At 39.4% G+C, this 21,207-nt stretch overlaps 1 protein-coding gene across 5 annotated transcripts in view; it reads left to right on the top strand.

Annotated features, from left to right (window-relative positions):
- Positions 1-21,207, top strand: part of MEIS1 (Meis homeobox 1) — a 129,960-nt gene that overhangs the window by 102,826 nt on the left and 5,927 nt on the right. For all 5 annotated transcript variants that reach the window (XM_045828058.1, XM_045828057.1, XM_045828061.1 and 2 more), the window contains one exon: positions 3,918-3,994. In XM_045828058.1, coding sequence (XP_045684014.1) covers positions 3,918-3,994 — 77 coding nt within the window. The remainder of the gene's footprint in view (positions 1-3,917; positions 3,995-21,207) is intronic.

Raw genomic sequence — 21,207 nt, 5'->3', positions numbered from 1 at the left:
GAAAAAGCCGACTTCTTTGTGAATTTTTGTCTGACTGTGGATTAGGTACCTGAAGTCATGGCTTTCATGTAATACTAGTAAGTACAGATTTTTCCCCCCAGGGAACTGAAGGTTTGTGGGACACCAAGGCCAAGAACTATAAGAAAGAAAAAACCATGCAGTTGACCTGCCATAGACAAGGGTATAGGAATTTTGTCGATACCCTTTTTTCCCCTCTTAACAAAGACCAGACTATTGGGATGTTTAATTTTGTCCAAGCTCATTCATTTCACACACACACACACACACACACACACACACACACACACACACACACACATATACATATACATATACATATGTGTGTGTGTGTGTGTGTGTATATACATCTCTCTCTCTCTCTCTCCTGAGCAACTTGGAGACAGTGCTGGGTCTCTGTAGCTTCAGGCTGCCTAGCAATTATGCTGCATGAAATTAGACACAGTTTGTTCCAATTACTTAAAATCAGATCACATGAAAAGTGACAGAAGGAAAAAAGGGTAAAACTTTCTCATTTTATGATATTAAATTATGAAATCAGAAACTGCATGATGTGAAAAACAATCTAAATTTGCACTGAAACTCTGAGGGCCATATGATTGCTCTTTGATGCTGTAGTGATTCAGGTAATTTTAATGATCCAAAGAGAATTTTTCTGACACCACTTGCATAAATAAAATGTGAATTCCATTTGCTTTATGTAATACTGAGTCTAAAACTTGCTCACAAACAGGCATGCAGAAATACCCTTGAAAACACAGAACCAATAAATGACTGTGACAATTCTCAATTTTCAAAGTAACTAAAGGTAAATGGCATAAATATTAATTTTCATCTAGTTCTGGTCATAATATTAAGACACAACTTATGAGACAGAGCAAAATGTACTGCCATCCAGCTATAGTGAAGAGAGACTGTTAACGAATTTATTACAAAAATTCTATGGAAAAATCACTGAACAAGATTTCCATAGGACCTGCCAAACTGCACGCACATTACAGAAAATGTTGTAGGTTGGAAATGACTTGTGTATATCGGTCTACAACTTTATATGGCAAATCCTCACTTAACGTTGTTAGTAGGTTCTTAGTCTTTCATCAGAACAAAGCATACTGAAACCAGCTTTACCATAGGCCAATGACATAAACAAGAATCAAGTTCCTACAGCATCTCATTAATGTTGTAACAAAACAACATTAAACCAAACAATTTTATTCAGGGGCTTCCCAATAACTGGATGCTAAAATGTCCATATTTCAAAATCAAGCTTATTTTCTGTAAGAATTGCTAGCCTGGATAACCTTTAACTTTGATGGCTCTTAGAACTCCAGATTACAAAATTGAGGATTAGAAAAGTTGTTCCTTGTTCAAAATTTTATAGTCAGTGAGGGGCAGCATAACACACAACCGCACAGGGTCATGTTTGCCTAAGTGCAATTCTTCAACTAGTGTCAGCGTAGAACTGCGAGATATCAACCTTAATTCTATTCATAGGGTGAGAGGTGCATTTGGTTTGTATTGAGTGGCAAGCCTTTAATGCAGTGGGAGTTGTGTGTTAAACCTTGGGGTAATGGATTGCTCTCAGCTCAGTGTCCAGTCATGCGATTTTGCCTGTGATGACTGGCATTATGTAGAGTTGGGAGATTGTCACATGACCTTAGACTATTATGAGGCTTATAGACTTTTATTTGAAAAGAGTGAGTCAACATCACTTTTAGGAATGACATAAGGAAAGTAGTGTTGTGGATCTCAAATTGGATTGTTTATTCCTCTTGTGGGCTTTGAAAAACTTTTATTGTCCATTTTGATATTTGCATCTGAGCAGCTATTCTTTTATTTCACAAATACTTACTGGTTCTCTATCTAGCTAGTCTAGGATTTGAGAATGGTAAACAAAAAAGGCAGAGGCTTTGGAGTGGCTAAATGAGTCGTAAGAGACATAGCAACAAGGAAACAAGTAGTCAGAACAAGGGTTTCAGAGAGCAATGCTGGCTGTGAGGGAAAGAAGAAAAGACTGATGGGAGAATGATAAGGTGGTCTTGAGGACCGTGGGGTGGGGAGGGCTTGGCATTTGAGCTGAAACATGAAAGTGACCTGTGAGCCAGAGTCTACATGATAGGGACAAGCTCCGCCTGTTGGAAGGACAGGAAGGAGGACTTTGGAGCTGGGCAGAGGGGCGGGTGGGGCCACGAAGTCTGAGACACAGGCGGGGCTGGGTGTGGCCAGCCTTGCAAGCCCTGGTAAGCAGTGGGAAGGTTTTTGGGCAGGGGCCCCGAGTAGAGAGAGTAGAGATCTGAAAGGTGTTTGCCATGTCCCTCACCCTGCAAGGCTTAGTTAGACGCTGGCAGGGAAACAGGAAATATCACCGAGTCGTGGGCTGCTGACCATTCCTTCCCCTGGTTGGTCTCCTCACCTGTAAAACAGGAAGGACAATCGAGTCCATTTATGTCCCTCAAAGGAATAGAACAAGGATTAATTACCATCCTGTCTGTAATATACTTGGAGCTCTTTAGAGAAAGGAACTATATTCCATGAAAGCAAAGCCTTATTCTAATTGTGTATTTATTGATTAAGTGACAATCAAAGACAATGCTTATGGGAAAATTGCTATGTCTCTGTTCTTCGAAAACAAATCCCATGTGTATAGATATAGAACATATTTTAACTCACGTATAAGAGCTTTAAAGTGGTCACTGATGTGCCTTCTTAGCATCTAATCAGACTTTATTAATGAGATTAAATCTATGTTAATTAGCATTCAATAGACAGGAATTCAGTTTCCAGTAGCACAGACAGTTAAATGGAGAGTTAGCGGTGCCCTTTCCTGCTTGTTGGAGAGCAGACTGTTGGCTATCAGGACAATTTTTATCTTGGGAGAATTTATTGGGACACCGTGTTTCCCACTAGGCAGTGTCTCGGTAAATGGAAACTGTGTCCTCAGCTCCTCTCCCAGGCCTTAGTTATGTATATGTCCAATTTAGATATAGTTGATTATTGAACGAAAAGTATTTGTGCCAAAACTAATTTCAATGGAATTCCAAACATTCTTAAAAAAAAGATATGGATTTCATTTTATTATCTAATCCTGGAATACTTTTTTGTCCTGTGTTTTGAGGAACATAGCTGGGCTTGTTCATAGCATGCAGACATGCTGGTCTTTGACCCCGTACTCGCCTGTGTTCAGAATCTCAGCGTGTGTTGGCATTTGGACATGGAAACAAACTTTGGTTGAATTTCATTTGTTGGTGTTTTTCAGAAGAGTTCAATGGTTAAAAAAAGGAACCCGCTTTAATTTTGATATTTGCATCCAGCAACAGAGTTATCTGGAGGGAGAATGTCATGCTAACAGTGCTTTTTAACTACTGGGGACCTCAGCTGAGTCTGTTGATCCACACGGTTCAGCCTTAGAAGCCTATGGTTCTAATAAAGATATCACATCAAGGCAGTATACTTTTATATAGTCAAAAGAGCTTGACCTTATTTTAGCCCTATAAAATACAGTGAAGACCATACTGAACTTTCCACGTTTGCAACAAATAAACCTGTTAAAGGATAAACTCAGTATCAAGGTTCTGCAAATATCCTAAGTAGCTATTTATACACTTCACTAATCTTTGTAATTGGCTGTCTTTTACTGCCATTAATTAGATGATGTAGTATTCTATTAATAAGAGTGACACACCTCAGCATTTTTACCTTTAATTATAGACTTCACTAGACACTTAGGTTATTGACAAATAGCCTAAATGTTGCCCGATGTACACATTTCTTTGTTTAAAGAGCATATCTGTTTATTACTGAGTCTCTAGCCCCTGCCATTGCACCTTGCATGTGATGTGCATTCCCTTCTCTGCCAAAGTATGTGTGCATACACATATATCTTTTTTGTCCTCTTTCAGCACCCTTACCCTTCTGAAGAACAGAAAAAGCAGCTGGCACAAGACACAGGACTCACCATCCTTCAAGTGAACAATTGGTAAGTAATTCGGGTTTTTGTCCTTATACACAATCTGCTCCCTGCTGGCAACCTGAAGCGAATGTTTTGCATTAAGAAGACACACCCAGTGTGGCCATTTCCCCTGGTAGCTTGTGGATCCAAAAGTGAAAACAAGCTGTGGAGTGACTGGTGAGAGTCTTTGCTAGTGTGGAAAAGAAAACAACATATGGCTTTCCCTTTCTTTGCTAACGGGCAGGCTTTAGGCATAGTCTAAGTCAGTGTTTAATTCACATTCACTATGGCTCTGCAAATGTATCCGTCTCTATGGCTTTCCTCCTTCGGGATAATCGCTAGAAAGAGTGGATCATCCTGTTTTCTATGAAACGAGGAAATCCACCATCACACATCGGTCAGGTTTCCAATCCATTGAATAACTACATTTGATTGGATTTTGTTAGGACTGTGGGTCCAAGGGAGTCCCCCACTTTCCTCTTATTTCCTGTCTCTGGAAAAGGAGAAATTATTTGTTTCTACTTGGAAGCTATTCAAAGCTCATGTATCTCTGAACTGTGCGATACTGTTCCTAAATAAATGTGTACACCCTGCTTTGGGAAGAAGCCGAGATTACATATCAAGAATCAGCCAACGATATTCTGAGGAAATGCGTGGTGGTATGGCAGCAAGGCTCTGAGAAAGTGTGATTTATTACCCTTTGTTAGGGCACCGAAAGCCAGGTTCCTATAATCACCCAGAGCTAGTGTCATATTTGACGGGTATCGAAACCCAATATCCACTAAAACTAAGTGTAGCTAATTAATTGTCCTAATATTTTTAGATTAGTGTTTATGATGGGGAAACCTTATCCCCTTTGAAGTAAAATCTAGAAAAGGCCCAAAACCTGGTTGGGGAAAGCAGAGAACTGGGAAGGGCAGTTTGCAGACAGAAGTATTTCTTTCTGTTCAATAAGTGTCAAAGATTAATATTACAGACTCTCTGATTACATGGCCTAATCCATTTTGGTGAATAAATTTGTTCTTGATGTCCATTGCACCTCTATTAACAGACCCTTCTCTCTGTTAAAGAGCCCGGGAGCCTTTGGGAGAGATTTCAGATATATTAAACTCCATTACAGAAAATGTAATTTCTGTCAATATAATTCCATGTATTCTTCAATTTAGTATTTTAGAGATAACAAGCTACTTACAATATATTTGCCTTTGGAGGATTAATTTACAAAGTGCACTATCTTCGGGACACAGACAGACTCACATAAGCATTGCTTGTAAGGGTTATCAATTTCTGTGACCTTACTGCAGCCTTGGGAGATCAATTTTTGCAGCCCTTTTAGTCAAGTGGACAGGGAACCAATGGAAGACGCACTGTAGCTAAATGTGTTGCTAGGAGTTGTGTTGCTGCTGAGCTTCTTTGTTGGCCTATTTTTACCTGCTACTATGTCTGAATTTTCAGGATTGTTGGTGCTATGTATTTGAACTTTAGTCTTTTGAATTGTTTTGGATGTTATTAGAGGGTAGACCATTGATTTTGCATGCACACCTAAATTCCTATATAGTTTCCAAGTTTACACTGCTGGTGAGGCCATTTTAGCACAATGGAGACTGTATAAATACCGTATTTCCCTGGGAAACGTTCTCCTCTCAGGGCCAAGGAGTGGCAGGGCGAACTCTAACTGAAGAAGGCAGAGCTCTGCTGTTCAGCTGATCTATCACACATGCCATCTCCCTTCCTTCCCGCTGTTGCTAGCAGACCTCACCCATAAACATACGTCGTTACCAGAGAACACATTCCAGTACGAGCTGCTTTCTTTCTACAGGTGGACAAACCTGAGGGATGGTTCCTGTAGATGCAGCGGCAGGCAGGCCTTCCTGTGACCCCAAGCTGTATGCAGTTGTTATTTTCTTAGGTCCTGTGTACAGTCAGTGATCACAGTCCGACTGCCTCAGTGTTGCAATTAGAAGGGGAGGAAAATGACCTCAAAAATGTTACAATACATACCATATATCAATTTTTCAAAGTATATGCAGACTGTACCCTCAACTCCATATTGATGTTTGATTCCGTGCTGGTACATAACTTAAAACATCACTGTTACTTGGTTATGTGGAACGCAAACACAGTTCTGTGCTCTAGTGGCGCTGTGGACGTGCGCGTGTTCTCTCTGCGTTGTGTGGAGTTTGCAGTGCCTGGCCTGCACTGCATCGCTTCGACTTTGGCAACTGTTTCAACTCTTAACAATCTGGTTTGTGGTAGAGAATTTCCCTCAAGTAACTCAAACTTATAAGAGAGATTGCTTCTTTTATGTTTGATGAATAATGACATTCCTGTGTTTGATTTGAGTTTTTAATGGTTTATTAATTTCCACCCAAACTTCCTTTTAAGAAGCTGATAATTGATTTCTTTTTCTTCAGGCTTTGAGTAGGAAATGTAATGTGAACATGGGAAAACCTGAATGGCACTTCCACTGTGGCGTACTGGAAGACCAAAAAGTAGCATAACCACTCAAGTAAAGTGGTTTTCCTTTCACTTTGTCATAATGAAAATTATACAGAGCTTTTCTGAGAGCTTGTAAACATTTTTCCTGTATTGAGCATCAAGCTCAAGTTATTTCCTTTGGGAAATAACAACTGTAAAAAAAATCTTCATTCCCTTTCTCTTCATTTAGCCATAACATTTAAAAACGTGTCTTCCTTCCTGGATTTCTTAGAACTTGTTAACACACATGTACGTTCTGTACAAACCATGAGTCACTGTTGAAGAGAGTTAATGAAATGCTGAAGGGCAGGTTGGGTGCAGATCAGTCGCAGTTATTGGCAGCAACATGATGTATGGAAACGCAATCCGAAAGCGAAAAATATAAACTCGTGTCTAGTTGATAGCTTGTCATAGAAACCCTGGCCGGCACAGCTTTCAGTCCGGTTTTAACTGAAAAAACGAGATGAGAAAAGTTTGGAGCATTGTGATGCTTTCATTCCATTGCTGACCTGACTTTACATTTATTTACTTGGCACGGGCTATCTGTACTACCCGCCTTGGTTAGCTGAGGTCGAAGCAGATAGGGTTTGGGGGAAGAAGAGACAACAGGGACAATGTAAACAGCGAAGTTTAAAATAAGACAGATTTGGTTAACTAAGAGACGATTCGGACTCAAAGGAGTAACCGTTGTAAGTTCGCATGTGCTGGACCTGCTGGAGAGAACGCAGAGGGGAGGAGCCCGAGCATGGCTGGCGTTAGCGCTGACGGGAGTGGGAGCCGCGGGTGGAATGTGAGCCGTGCTGGATGAGACCTCGCCGGACAAGTCTGTGCCAATGCGCTTTTTTGAGAGTTGAGACAGTAACGCAAGGAATTTGAGTAAAAATATTTTATCTAAATTATCTAAGTATTTGAAGTAACTGCATGGTTTAAAAAAATCAATTTCTATAATTAATTGCCTAAATACTCCAATCTAGCAGGCTGTGGGAGGCTTACACTTGAAGCATAATAAGTTTTGAAATATAATATGTGCTATACATTTATGTGTTTTTCTTCCTTTGCTCCCTCACTCCCAATTATGGTTTGATCCAAAAATGATAAATAACAGCATCCGGGGTTCTGTCTCTTTGTCTCTCATTGCAGTTGTGGTTGTGATCAACACTTCTGTCACATCAACAGTGAAAACAGATTACTGATACGTTGCATGTTTTAATCAATTTCAGCAAAGGCTTCTTAAATTCGGAGATTAGATGGTTGCTTACGTCGTCAAATATTTAGGTAGAACTTTAAACACATGCACACACAAAGTCAATACTTGTTTTCTTTTCCTCCAGATGAACTTTATTTTTTTACATTGAACATGTGAGTATAGAGTGGTCAGATGAAAACTCCCTTGTATGTTTGCATAGCAGTGTTGCAGACCTGGGGTTCCATGTGACGGAAACTCGTGCCCGTGATTGTATCTTACTTGCTGGATGCCTCCGACACATCTGCCTCAGCAGAGTTCTAGCCTAGGGTGCGCTGAATACATTTTCCCGTTTCTTTGTTTACTACTTCTCATCCAAACACTTTCCCATTAAGGTTAAAGTTAAATGATCATTCCTTTACGATCGAAGAAGGCCATATGGATTTTAGATGCAAATTACATAGTATATGGAAGATACAGTATGTATGTGGAGAGAAAAACCACTCTTCATCAGTCGAGTGCATAAAATTCCATGGAGCATCCTAACATCCAAGGTGACACTTTACAGAACTATCTTGGTGCTATAGTTCTCAGATTTAGTACACACACCAGATTTTCCTAGTTACTTCATTTATTGCCTCAAAACTGCAAAGCACTCAGGCATCACTTCCCATTTATTACTAGTGAGGGAATAAAAGTATGTTATCCTTAGAGATTTATGCCACTGGCAGGTAAAAACGTAAACTTCTTTTTTAAAAAATAGGATCTCCCTTAATATTATAAACAGATTCAACTGGTAAAGGTCAGATTTCTTTCTGAGTTATGGTAATAATGTAGCAAATACTTTTATAAGTAATCAAAGATCCTATAAATATAGGTACCTGTATAGATGTAAATGTTAAAACATTCACAAATTATCCTTTCAACTTCTGTGATCTAAAAATCAATAGGGGGTCATAGGGTTTCATAGAATTGCTCTGCTTTTCCTTCCAACATAATTTAATAATACATTTTACAGATGTTGTTTAAACATTAGGTACAGATTGTTTTGTCAATAAAGCTGAACAGAGGCATGACACAAAAGCCAGAAAAACGGATGTACAAGAGACAGGGCACCGAGCAAGAGGTACCATTTGACCGCAAAATGGAAGTGCAGGGTATGTACTGCTTTTCCTTGCCTAGGGATTACCTAGGGATGGAACAACTTCACACACAAAAGGTAATTTTATTAAGCAAGTGGCTTACCTTTTTCCCTTGAGAATCCAAATGTAACCTACATTTAAGGGAGACTTCATAGTTGATCAATGGAGTAACAGGTGCAGTATCTTTAAAAGAAGGAGCAGACGGAGATATAAATAGAAAAACTCTCCAGAACATCTCAGAATGGGTTGTTGTTCTCCAAGCCACAGTTAATTGCTATGCTTTTCACCTTGAGTGTCAATTCTAATAATATTACCTTTACAGGCACTTACTCTGGGCTTAGATTATAGCAATCAGTAATACTCACTAGATAAAATACTGTCTGGTTGCTCATAAGAAAATATTGAAATCAGTCAAAAAATGTTTAGCTTGCATATTGCCTGAGACAGGACTGGCGCGGTGCCAGGCAGGCAGGGTGTTATTAGGAAAGCTGAGCAAATAGCTTGCAGGGAAAAGAGCTGTGAATTTAGAAACCTTCAGGTATTGTCATGTCAGAGAGTCTTAGGGGTTCAACAGAGACACCACTTTTGTCTTCAGATTTTAAAAATTTGCAACAAACAATCCTCTTTGAAAATGACTCTGCAGTCTGTTAAATATATATACTTTGCTGTAAGTTTCATGTCACAAGTTTACTCAGATCCCTGCCCCCCCCCCCCCCGCCCTAGCCCTGTTAAATTACATCGGTCATACTGTGAGGGATGGAAACCCCTGAGGAAGGAGTAGGTGTTGGCTGTCTGCTAGATGGAAAACCATGCCCTTCTACCAGGGGACCTTGAGTCTAGGTGAGAAGAGAGACAGGGATGCGGGAAGTAGAAAGCTGGACTTGAAAGTCCAAGTGCTGTTTTGGGTAACTGCTGTCTCCTCCAGCCAGCATTCCAGGACAGTTTGTGTGCTTTTCAGGATGAGATAAGAGTGTGGTGCCTGAAGCTGAGTGTTGGTACCACTTGAGGAAATAGTGCAGGACCTCTTAGGGTTGGGGCTCAAATGAGGCCCAGAGCTGAGCGAGTTGGGGGACTGATTTATCCATCAGCACCCAATGCTTCAATGTCTGTGATCCCTTTCAAGGCAGAGAAACCAGTGGCTTGGTAGTTGACTTTGAACAGGGTGTGTGGATCAGAGGACTTGTTGGAAGTCCTAATTAAGCCAGATTTGTTGTTTCCACTGTCTTAGCACAAGTATTGGGTCCAAGAAATGCAAAGAACTCCTTATGTGTCATGCAACCTAGCAGAGCTGGGCTTGACTCCCACTTACTTGCAGAGAGCTTGGGAAGGGAGGGGGCTGCGTGGCATCAGGATCGAGGGGAAGAGTCCAGGCATCCACAGGTGGCTAAGAACAAATTCCCCTGTAAGCCCTATGACAGCATACAGCTTATAGGGCAAGCAAAGGGAGGGATTATCTAGGGGAAAGAACATTTCAAGTCAAAACATTTCATTTGTTGTCCCCACTCCTCGCTGGTGAGCTGTGTGCCCTTGATGGAGTCCCTTTACCTCCATGGCAACAGCTTCCTTTGCCTTGCATGGTCAGGTACGACTAATTCCTGGGACTCTAAGTCTCTTCCAGCTCTAACGTTCTAGACTGGATAATAATGTGAACCAAAGAAAAGCACGTTTAATGTTCTGAAACTGACTGATTCCAGCTTTGTCCTAGGACTGGGGAGAAGGAGAGGGTCCTGTGGTAAAGAGACAGATAGGAAAGTTAAAAAGTTGTTCTGTTTCTTCATCTGAAGCGAATCAAGCACTGTAAAATAAAAACTAGATGAAACTAAACATTATCGCAAGACATGAAAAACATGTATGCTGTCATTTTAGGGCTCATAATAGAGATAAATCAGTTGTTTTTAGCAGTGTGCTTCGAGCCTGTGAAGGGCATGACAGATAATAGGCTTGAAATTTCTGAAATTATTGTACAGCAAAATTTGTTTTTTCCTCGGGCGTTCAATCTTTTTCTCCAGTAATTTTGTACATGACAAACTTTTTAGTGGGTGCATTAATAATCTATAAGTAATGGGTTGTCAGGTGTCAGTTAGATAAGATTAAAAGACTGTTTAAGCATTATCCATTTGCTTCTTTGCACGAGTTTTATAGGTCAGGAGAAATAACTTTCTGAGTTGTGGTTGAATGCGCATGTTGGTTTTTTTCCAGCCTCTCCCTCATTTGGCTCCTCTCCAGGTGTACGTGGAAGAACTGTATTACGTTACATAAATCCTGCATGTAGGAGCAGATCGGAAACTCACACTGTGTGAATCAAGGGGACACATGTCTCAGCTGTCTTCTGTAAACTTGTTTTAGTTTTTCAAAGGTTACTCTTTTTCTTCTGAAAGGAAACTCTGTGAGGGGAAGAAGCCTCCGCGGAGAGGTACTTCCAAGCTTTAGACATTAGGAGTTTCCTAGCAAGTCAGGTTTAGGTCTATTCTTGTCAAATCGGTCTTAAGTGTGTTTACATATAGTTTGCCTTTCTGGTATTTTCTGCTTGCACAGACCTGATCTCCACCTATTTTGTGTCAACAGTTGCTGAGGCTGGTGCTGGGTGATTAAACCACTGAGCACCGAAGCCGCGAGCTGTGCCCACAGAGAACCCCTCTCACTTACATCACCATCTTGCTCCAGGCTGCGCCTTCATAAAACAAACAGCATTTCTGAGTGGTTAAAAAGTCAGCCTGAAACACACACACAAAAAATGGGGAAAATGTTGTCTCTTTGTTGAATAAAACAATTTTCTCAAAAATGGAGTGGAGCCAGGGGCGCAGGGGAGGAAGTGTTTCTGAGGGCGAACGCCGCCTCGGGTCGGACCAGCATTGCTGCAGCGTGAGAATGCCTCGAGCTTCGTGGAAATGCTTCGCGTTTTGCTCTGTTCCTTTTTCAGTGTTTAAGGGGAGAGAGAACATTTTAAAAAATACCTCCAACAGCGTGGATGCTTGTAACTTTGGCGAATACAGGGCTCTCCTGTTCAGTACCCTCGTTGATATGTTCCTCTTTATTTTATTTCCGTTTTTACGGGGCTTTTCAGCCTGGCCCATTAATACAGGAAACAATGCACTCTCCTGGGCTCCTGACACCTGAACAATAACAAACAGACGAAAAACTTTAATCGGCTCCCATCCTTGAGAGTCCCCTTTTCCTTTTTAGCCTCTTAGCCAAGGTGACTGAAGGACCCAGTGCTTCACAAGATTAGATCCATGGCTGAAGAAGGGAAAACGTATGTCCTTTCTCAAACATGCCAACTCTTTCCCGCCCATGGGGGTTACTGGTCTCAGGTTCAAAATGTAACTTCACTCAGCAATGAGTTTCCTGCCATTGGAGAGATCTGGCTGAATATTGATAAAGTCACTACTTTTCCAGAATAGAATACTGCCTAGGGACAAAAGTTAAATGTGTCACGATTAATAATATATAAAAGTTTCTACTATTTGTACCCTAGGATGCTGATTTAAATGTAAACCAGTACTTTTGAGGGTTGTTGACTGGTTGAAGGATTTCGTTGGCCAGCAGCCCTAGACTCGCTGCCGTGGTTGACTTGGTTTAATCGTTTGTGTGGGGCATGGTTCATGTGTGCTTGGGAAGGGCAGGGAGCAGAGGATGGTGAAAAGCTAGTTGAAAGAATTGTCCAAAGGAGTCAGATGCCAGCCCCCACGTCTGGTCATCTGGCAGTACTGTTTGCAGAAAGGAAAGGCCTCCATCCTTGGGGGCAAGGTGAGGATGGGGGTGGGGGGTGGGGGGCAGAGAAAGCACATCAGAATCATTCTGAGTGAGCGTAGTATAACAATGCCTTTTGGGAATTATTTTTGGATTTTAGTCCTGTTATTTTTTTTGAAACTGCAAATAACAAAGGAATATGAAATCTTGACATTTACCCATGGGGAGCCTGGATTCAAATTTTAGAAACCCTGTGCTAAGGAACAACAGAAGCCAAGACCTGGGTGGAATTGTATGCATCATGTGACAGTTGGGGCTCATGGCCATACGATGTTACTCAGCTAATTAGAGGGGAGGATGGGGCTGAGTCCTAGTCCAGGGCTTCTTCCATCCCACCCTTATGTGTTTGTTTTTAACAGCGTCATGGAAATGTAATTCACATGCTGTGCAATCTACCCACTTAAAGTGCTCAGCTCAATGGTTTTTAGTAGGAAGCTACCCCACGGTCCATTTACAACACTGTCGCCACCTCAAAAAGAAAATATGTACCCTTTATTTATTTTCTGTTTAATTTTTGCTGCAGTAACATTAGTTAATAACATTACATAAATTCCAGGCATACAGCATTATAATTTGATAACTGTACACTCTATTGTCTGTACCCTTTCGCTATCACCCCACCCCACACCTCCATCAGCCATCCCCGCAGCTCCTGGCAACCACTAATCTACTTTCTGTCTCTATGGATTTGCCTATTCTGGACACTTCACATAAATGCTATCGGATAATATGTGGTCTTTTGTGACTGGCTTCTTTCTCTTAGAATAATGGTTTTACTGATCCATGTTGTAACATGTGTCAGTACTTCAGTCCTCTTCATGACCAAGTAATATTCCATTTTACGGAAAGACCACGTTTTGGTTATCCGTCCCTCAGTTGGTGGGCAGTGGAGTTGCTTCCACCTATTGCAGCTATAAGCGTTTGCGAACTGGTTTCCTTGTGCCATTAGGTGTTTGTGAGAATCACGGTAACAGTATTCCAACAGACCCCTGAGTTGAGTCTTACAATTTCTAAAGCACTTGCCTGTATTTTGACTGTGATAATTAAGCATGATGTTGTTCAAGGAAGAGGGCAGCCACTGAGCAGGGAAATTCACATTCTCTAAACTTTCTCAGTGTGGCTTTAGATGCCCATAAGCATTTTTCAAAGATTTGACACATTTGAAGAGGAGGTCATTTTGTTAGTTTTAGTGTCTGCCTTTGAAAATTTTTGTCATGTACTTCATTTGGCAGAGTTTTGCCTTTTTATATAAGTAGTTCCATTTGTATTTAAGGACCTACATATTATTACATTTTGATATACATTAAACAGAACTAGTTTCAAGCTTTACTCATTGAAACAGAAATTACAGTGAATATTCCAAGGAACAGAGACAGGCCCCCATTCAAGTCAAGTTATCTTCATTGTGTCATTCTGTAGCCTAATTTGGCAGAAAAAAAGTAGAAATCAAGCTGTATTTTGAGATACCCTCCCTTGGCATAAATGGAGACTCCAGGCTTGGGAAGTGCTGGGTTGGCTGGCCAAGGCCTGGGAACTAAGGCAACTGGAGAAAGAGAGGCCCTAGAGAAAGGAGAGGACCCACTGGTACTCCAAGAAGGTTATGTATTCCATCACATTGCATGTACGCCAAGGCCGGTCACTGTTCTTACACATGAGGGTTCCAGCGCCAGTCACTCAGGGAATTTCATTTAGAAAACTGTGTCTTTGATCATTATGTTGGCCATGCACCCCAACTGGTGGGGACATACATGGTTTGTGGCTATTGCCCAGGATAATTATGAATAGTGTTCTTTTACTCTCAAAAGCATCCCAGCTTAGATGATAAATTATTTGGTCGTTCTATGTATACTGGAGATTGGCAGAAAGTTAAATTTGTTTTAAATAAACACATATTCTGCAATGTTTATGGGATGTTTAGTTAGACACAATGCTATTGACTTTTTGTGAATATGGGAAAATTAGAATTTATGCAGAAAATGGTTCAGCTTAAACCAAAGTGAGACACATCTATTGTTTGATAATACCTACTTTAACTTCTTCATTGCTATAGGAGGTTTTGCGCTGTTATCCTAGATTGCCCTTTGCTGATTTATTGTGCTAATAATAATTTTATTTCTATGTCTTTTCCTTATATTTATATGGTTACAAAGACTCAAATTTGGTGAATTGTCTGTTACATTTAGGTAAATATTTGATAAATGCCATTTTGTTACCTATGCTTTATGTCAATAGATACTTAAGGTATTTTTAACTGTTGAGTATCTCTTAGGCTAGATTTGGTGAGACAGCCTACAATCTCTTCCTTTGAGTTTGGAGTCTAGTGCTTTAGTGATCTAAAAGGCTGCAAAAGAAATACAGACCCCATTTAGGGAACCACTCTTGCTTTGAATTCAGGTCAGATTAAATGATTTAGCAAGCTTATATATTTTTTGGAATAAAAAAATCACTTTACAATTTGCTTTCAAGGAAAACTTTGTTGTATATAACCTAGTGATAAGATATTTGGAACGTTGTTATTTCAACATCTAAAGTTCAAAATAATATGTAGCTTTTTTGCATTAATTTTTTGAACTTACTGGGTTTTTTTCACTAGTTTCTCTGAAGAAAATTTTATATGTAATTAACCTCCTCAATTTCAGTTCTTTCTAGAGTAATTTGACAAATATACCCATCACTGGAAGAGAAGGGGAACCTTCTCAGACTGCTGACTGATGGGCTTATTGCGATTTGAGCAATATACTTCTAGGATGGACGGGGAGCGGAACCTGTGGGCCCGTCTCCCCGATCCTGTCCACTCACCTCTTCCACCCTCAGACAGGCAGATGATGTATTGCAGTCTTGGAACTGTTGGATCCTGGGGGAGGTTGGGCAACTAGAGAGAGGTACCAAAAACGTGATTTCATGAGGCTCGACTTGAGATTGAGTCAACTTTCTTGAGCATCTCAAAATCGTTTTTCATGCAAGTTTATTTCCCAGAGAAAGAGAGTGTAGAAAGCATAGATCCTGAAGACTGCCCATTGTGGATCATTAAATTCCATAAATAAATCTAAATCTAACATGAAGGATTCCAACAAAAGATTTTGAAGTTGGTTTCTTGTTTTAAAGAACAGAGTTATTTGAGAGATAGTTAGAACTCCTTCCCCAAAAGGTTTATTTATAAAACAGGCCTTAAAGTTATTAGAAAATGCTGACTTTAAAAAAATATAGTACATATAATTTTATTTAAATGACTGTGATAAAGTTGAAAGAAATGCTATGTCAAGGAAAATTCATGAACTAAAAAAAGGACAAAACTCTGGAATTCAGCAATGACCTTCCTATGTGACATTTTATATGTGAAGATTTTTCACAAAGTTTAATTCTATAGAAATATTTATAGAAATTATCTAAATGAATTATGTATCAATCACATATTATATTTGCATGTTGTTTATTTGTGACTGAATAATGGATAGAGCATGTAGAAGCCACCAGTGCTTACATTTAAGAAGGCAAGGTATTAATTTTTATTTTTAATAAAGTGTCTGTGTAGGTATTTCTAACTATACCTAAATACTAATCAAAGATGAGTATTATTTGTAATTTCTTTGATGGATGATACAAGTATAGAAGGCATCTTTACTAACATATCCTGCTATTTAAGGAAATCTTTTCTTTAATATTAAGTTGATAATTTGAGCTTCTTAGGCATAGGGGAGGGTGTTGTGAAATGGTGTTCCCCCATTCCTGAGTGGGTGCCTCCTGCCTGCTGACTATGCATGCATGCCTGGTGGGCAGGAGGCACTGTGCGGGTGACTGACAGTCATCGCTGTTGAGAGACAGCAGCGCTCTGATTTCTGTGGCTCACTGGGTTGGTAGTGATGTGCTAAAGGAACAAACGGTGGGTTCCTCTTAATCATCGGTGAACAAAGAGGGTCATAAACATTGAGGAATAGAATTAACTGAGTAAAGGGGAAAGTGCTGTTTCTGAAAGTGAACAAATAATTTTTCTTTATTTTTGTTAGTATTGCAGAGGACCATACAAGGAAGACCAAGGGTATAGAAGTATAGAAAAAGGGCAAAGCTATGTGGAAAAAGCTTCCTGTGGAACTGGGAACATGTACCTTGTGTTTCGGGTTAGGTGGATGCCCACTCTAATCTCTCTACCTCTCCTGGTTCTCACCAAGAGGAAACTAAACTTAGCAATCCAGTTTTGTGGGAAGGAGCCAGGGCGAGCAGTGGAGGATAAACTAAAGGACAAAGGTCAACTTTTGAAAGCTGTTCTACCAGATCTTGCTCAGAAAACTATTCAGGTATTCAAAGACTGAGAATAAAAGGAGGTAGGTGGAATTAGCAGAATGAAAAAAAAATTAAAAAGTCTAATAAAAAAATCTGGGGGGCAAAGAGAAGAAAGAATAAAGCAAAACTTTGTGTATTTTTTTAGCACAACTCAGGATTCATCTCCCATTCTCCATGTCTGATTCCTATTTTAAAATGCAAAGACTGAAATGCAACTTTGAGGTGATCCCATGTGTTATATTTTTGAAGATTTTGCTTCCCTATTAACCTCCCATTTCCCCTAACTAGGACTTGTGTCCTAAACAAATAACTAAATAACTAAAAAACCCCAAATAACTAAATAACAACAACAAAAAAGAAATATGAGTATATCTCTGTTCATTTTGACATGGAATAAAGCTATAAAGTCAGTCCATTACATTCCTTTTCTTTTTAAAACTTCTTGGTTTGAGAAAGGAGATAGTTGGGTCACAGGAAGAAATTCTAATCCATGATTCTATGAAAAAGGGTAATATAAGGATTATTTTCCTTATTTAGTCTCTACCACCTACAGGATGTCCAGTTCTTAAAGAATATTTTACAAAAGAAAATTGTAATTTCAAACAAAATGGGATTTTAAAAAGTATACCTCGATGTTGAGAATGTAACATGGAAAGCAAATAGAATGTTTCCCAACCTGAAACATCCTCGACTGAAAGCCTTACCTTTTTAAATGCCCAGTTCATGGCAAGTTTGAGCTACATTCTCCTAACCCACGGTGTGAAACTCCTGTGATGAGTAAGAAAAACTATCTGGCTGTTATGTATTCCTGATGTTATGTATACATCTGAGTTCTAAGGGCTGTAATGTTTGGACATCAAGTGTAAAAGTTTTCTCTTATATCTTTAAGCTAACAAACTTCTTAAAGAGACCTTATCAACATGGGAAATTCTAAAGATTGTGTGTACTTCATGGATATATTTTATTTTAAATTACTTTGTGGTTATTGGAGAATGTATATTTTATTGTATATTCAAAGTGGGATTGTCTTTTTTTCATTTCTCTTTAAAAACACTGTTTCTTGTGTTCAAGCTCTAATATGTATATATATTTATGTATTCATATGTAAATATAGATCTATATTTGAAGACACACATATGAGCTTAAAATGAGTATTTTGCTGATGCTTCTTGAAATGACAGTATTTTAAGAAGAGAATATGTTCATAGAAGTTCACATAAAATCTAAAGTTCCTTTTTTGGTTCAGTGTTTAGAAAATTCTCGATAATTTAGAATCTTCCACAATGGAAAGTAAAGCATTCTGTCACAAAAGCAGGGAGGATGAGACACAAGGTCAAAGGGCATTTTAGAAACAAACAGCTGGACCAGTTTATTTAAACAGATACAGGGATGGGGGAACTGACCTCTGTTTGACTTATAGTGGGAGGAGCAAGAATGTCATTTTATTGCTTTGCCCAGAAGGAAAATGTTTTTGTATTTGAAATCACCCCGAAGCCATCGAAACACATGGCTTTGCTGTATATAGCATAATTCCAAAGAGAGTACATACAAGACAGTCTAGAGGAAGGATAAAATGCACTAAGGAGAATGAAATGTTGAGATGGTTTTAAGATCAAAGGGATGATGTTTTAAAAATTAAAATATTTTGCTCTTAGTTGTTTTCAGATAAAGATATCTACCATGACCCCAGATAATAATTTGTTTCCTGTAAGTACAGGAATTGTAATTCGGTAGCATTCTGAGAGTTTACAAGGCTTTATACGAGTTGATGAAGTTTTCAGAAATGAGAAGTTCCACGTATGTGATCCAATGGTTTAGACAAAGTGATTAGGTATTCTTAGGTTTTCAAAATTTGGTTGTTTTTATTTAATGAAAGAAGTCCCACCTTCATATCTACACATCCCATACATAGCCGACACTGGTGTCATCAATAATAATGGCTAATTATTGCCACCACAAGAAAACGAACAGCATCTAGTCCCTGGGGGCCCTGAGCTGAGAGCGGGCGGTGAGGTGTTGGCTCACTGTGTGGGCACCACAGCAAGGCTCGGAGATTGCCATTTAGTGTTGTCCACCGAAGACCTTCAGGGGCGCGTAGACAAACATCAGCATGGCGAGCAGAGTGGCTCAGGTGGTGAGTGCACTCAGTATCCTAAAAGAACTCACATTCTAGAATGAACTTGGTAAGAGTCACAGGTGTGTAACTTGGGGAGAAGAGGGGAGAAGCTAGTGGGGCGTGATGGCTATAGTTGAAATATTTGAAAGGCAGTCCTAAAGAAGGAGGTTAAAGTTGCTTAAATTACCCCAAGGAGTTGTCCTGGTGAGCGCATTTTAGATCAAGCAGGGCAGAAGCTGCTAGCAGTTGCCTTGTCCATAGAATGAATGGACTCTCAGGAAAGGTGGGAAGTACTGCATTAGGAACAGTCCAGTGGAGGCTACCCATCTACTAGATGGGGATATCAGAGAGGGGATTCATATCTGTGACCAAGTCAGGTGACCGTTCAAGTCCCTTCCAAACCTGAGGTGTAATTTCTCTACGATTCCCTGGGTTTAATTGTCATGGATTCAAACCTGCTCTTGTTTTATGAAATGGTCTTTGGAAATCTGAATGTACAGATGTGAAGGATGCAAGCTTTAGAATATAGATAACTCGAGACACTGAATCTTCTTATGCATAGCTTTATCTTTGTGTACACAAGCAGTATGGCCATCAAAATCCTTAGTCCATAGAATGTTCAGTCATGCTTCCTCTTAGAATCAACAATAGAGTTGCTGCCAATGGTGATTGGCTCAAAACCAGCTATTTATGTATTTATTTATTTACTTATTTAGTTAGTTTTTAGAGCGGGGAAGGGAGGGAGGAAGAGAGGGAGAGAAACATCACTGTGTGGTTGAGCCTCACGCACCCCCAGCTGGGGACCTGGCCCACAACCTAGGCATGTGTCCTGACTGGGAATCAAACCTGAAACCCTTTGATTCTCAGGCCAGCACTCAATCCACTGAGCCACACCAGCCAGGGCAAAATCAGCTTATTTTTAAATATCTATGTAGTTCTAGATACTCTAGATGGGTAACACAGCAGTGGCCATGCTCTGGTTAGGATATTAGAGAGGGGGGTGCTTGCTACCGTTCGGCTCTCCAGCTACGTGTCATTCAGCAAATTATTAACATCTCTTGGGTAACATGTGACCTCAAATAAGTGACTCAACTTCTCTGAGCTGTGGTTTTGCATCTGTTAAAAGTGTGCTTCCTATTTTTAGATAAATAGTATAAATCATATCCACAAAAATATTATGTTTTTAAAAGGACTTTAAAAAAGTTATCAGAGTTCCTTCCCTCTTAGACCCTGCAGATTACTGACAGTCCCACAGATGAAGAGCTGGGTTTTACTCTCTTACCTGTGTTAGCTACTATGAAAATTACTGTTGGTATATGCAGAATATTAATATTAAATAATTTTCTAATTGGTCATGCAGTGAAGGCAGCTAATGAAAAAGCAGATTTTTTTTTCATTTTAATTGGCTATTTCACATAGTGTTTGTGCTACACCTGTGCGTATAATGAGACTGGAGAATTAGTCTAACCTTCTGCTCACATGATTCCAATTTCCATGGTTTATACAAGATAATGGTAACCTGATTTACAACACAATTTGTTTTAGATCTTTGTTTTAAATATTTTCATTAGCAGTCCAGGGACTTCATATACAAGAACTGATACAATATGTATTATTGGGAAGAGTTCGCACCAACAGTGTCCTTTTAGTTAAATTCCACTATCATCACTTATTTTAATTACCTCTCAGGTAATGAAGAAACAAGACTGTAAGATACTAAGAATCTTAACATATCAGGAAGTATTCATTTTTATTTTGAAAACCTGTCCCTGTCTGTTTAATGGTTTGTGTTTTGGGATCTATTTTCCTACCTGAACTGGGAGACTTACAAACTAGAATGCGTACTGGACTGTGAATCCTTTATTATTAATAGTGTATTATTAAACTTTTAATTGTATTTTTATGTGCTGCTCATGTTCAATATATTCAAATCTGAGCTGAGAACTGAAAGCGATTTACTATTTCAGAATCTAATATGTCCTGCTCATTTTCTGTATTTGATATGTAATTCTTAGTATTACTCAGTAGAGACAGATTTTAAGAGTTAGAAATTTCACGCACATGGCTTTGGAGAGCTTGTATTAATCACTCTTTGAGAGCCAACAAAAATTGTAAGGAAAATCTCATTAAGACACTTAAGCGACTTAAATATCTTAATAAGATGTTCATTATAAAATTTCAGGTCTAGCTGGAGAAAGCAAGATTATAAGTTCAATTACTGTATAGCTGTGACCTTGCCTTGACCTCAGACTTTGCATAAAGAGAAAAAAAAAAGCCACCCCAAGAAATCTCT

This window comes from Phyllostomus hastatus, unplaced genomic scaffold (genome assembly GCF_019186645.2).
Source record: "Phyllostomus hastatus isolate PE091 unplaced genomic scaffold, TTU_PhHast_1.1 phas_scaffold_78, whole genome shotgun sequence".
Classification (NCBI taxonomy): Eukaryota; Metazoa; Chordata; class Mammalia; order Chiroptera; family Phyllostomidae; genus Phyllostomus; species Phyllostomus hastatus.
This window is presented reverse-complemented; position numbering and strand designations above follow the sequence as displayed.